The sequence below is a fragment of the Gracilinanus agilis genome, unplaced genomic scaffold, assembly GCF_016433145.1.
Source record: "Gracilinanus agilis isolate LMUSP501 unplaced genomic scaffold, AgileGrace unplaced_scaffold2190, whole genome shotgun sequence".
NCBI classification, from domain to species: Eukaryota; Metazoa; Chordata; class Mammalia; order Didelphimorphia; family Didelphidae; genus Gracilinanus; species Gracilinanus agilis.
In genome coordinates this window covers 1-1,178 of record NW_025353471.1, presented here as the reverse complement: position 1 = coordinate 1,178, position 1,178 = coordinate 1, and the positions used below count along the sequence as shown (strand labels likewise).

Here is a 1,178-nt window from a genome sequence, read left to right as displayed (position 1 = left end):
CAGCAGAGGGGAGTAGGAGATGCATATGGAGTGAAGGGATAGGGGGGTCATATACAAGAGTCAAAAAAGTGGGAGAAAAAGGGGGACACCTCCCCCCCCCACCGCTTAGAGCCTTATTCGGGCAGGTCTATGGGGTTTCTAATCATTTAAATGCGCCATAAACTTTGGAAAGAAGGAGGTGGAGAGGAGAGAATAAAAAAAGGGGGGGGTAATAGACCCACCTTGAAAAGCCCCCAGAGCCTCTACCCTGAGAAGAAAAGTTTCTTCAGGGTAATTAAACTATAAAGCAATTTACAAGTGCAAAAGTTGAGAGTCCCCCCCTCAAGCCCCACTCCTATCATCCTGTCTCCATAAACCCCATAAAACAGTTTACAAAAATAGATGGAAGAAGAAAAACAGAGAAAGGTTGAGGGGGTTTATGGGTTCAGGAAATGTCTTTTAGCTATCCTCTTTAGTAAAAACACACGCCTGCACTCAAAATCTCCTTCTCCCTGGCTCGGTATCCCTCAACCCGCTGTTTTTCCCGGCCCTCGGCCATCTGCCTGCCAGTCCTTCTTGCCTCCCTGCCTCCCTGCCTCCCTTCCTCCCTTTCAACCTCACTCCTTGCTTCTTCCGCAGCCTCACCTTGCGGTCGCATCCAGGGGAAGAGCTGCGTGGGAGAAGGGCTTTGCTCCGAGCCCTCAGCTTCCTCCCCCAGGCCATTGGCGGCGGCGAGCTTACAGTCGGCATACTGCACCAGGTCCGAGTCCTGGGCCCCGAAGAGCGTCTGTCTCTGCAGAGGGTCGTAACCGTAGAAGTTGCTCGGATCCCCGTGACAAGCCACCGCGCACGGGTTCTGCTGGTACGGGGAAGTGGAGAGAGAGGATGCCCCGTGATAGAATTCCTGAATTTGCGTCGGATGCTGGAAGCTTCCTCCGGTACTGGGTCCATACACCACCGTGGGTCTTCCGCCCAGATCCTGGGCGAACCCGCAGTCATAATAGTTGGGGCGCAGGGACTCCCCAGTTTTGTATTTGGAGAACAGTGAGTTGACGAAATAGGAGCTCATTTTATTGAATTTTTGGTGGCGGCGTCGGTGTTGGGGGTTATTGGGGAGGGGGTGGGGAGGGGGAAAGGGAGGGAGAGAGAGAGAGAGAGAGAAAAAAAAAAAAAACAACACGAATCACCGGCTCTAGTGC

The 1,178-nt window shown here is 52.9% G+C and overlaps 1 protein-coding gene across 1 annotated transcript; it reads right to left on the bottom strand.

Moving 5' to 3' along the window:
- Positions 1 to 217: 217 nt before the first annotated feature.
- LOC123254426 (homeobox protein Hox-B8-like) lies at positions 218 to 1,083 on the bottom strand. Its single transcript, XM_044683453.1, has one exon. The coding sequence runs from the start codon at positions 1,046 to 1,048 to the stop codon at positions 452 to 454; it is 597 nt and encodes a 198-aa protein (XP_044539388.1). The 5' UTR covers positions 1,049 to 1,083; the 3' UTR covers positions 218 to 451.
- Between the last annotated feature and the right edge of the window lie 95 nt (positions 1,084 to 1,178).

What these genes read in the sequence shown, in the direction of transcription:
- LOC123254426 (XM_044683453.1), bottom strand. Translation starts at nt 1,048, where the DNA reads ATGAGCTCCTATTTCGTCAACTCACTGTTCTCCAAATACAAAACTGGG.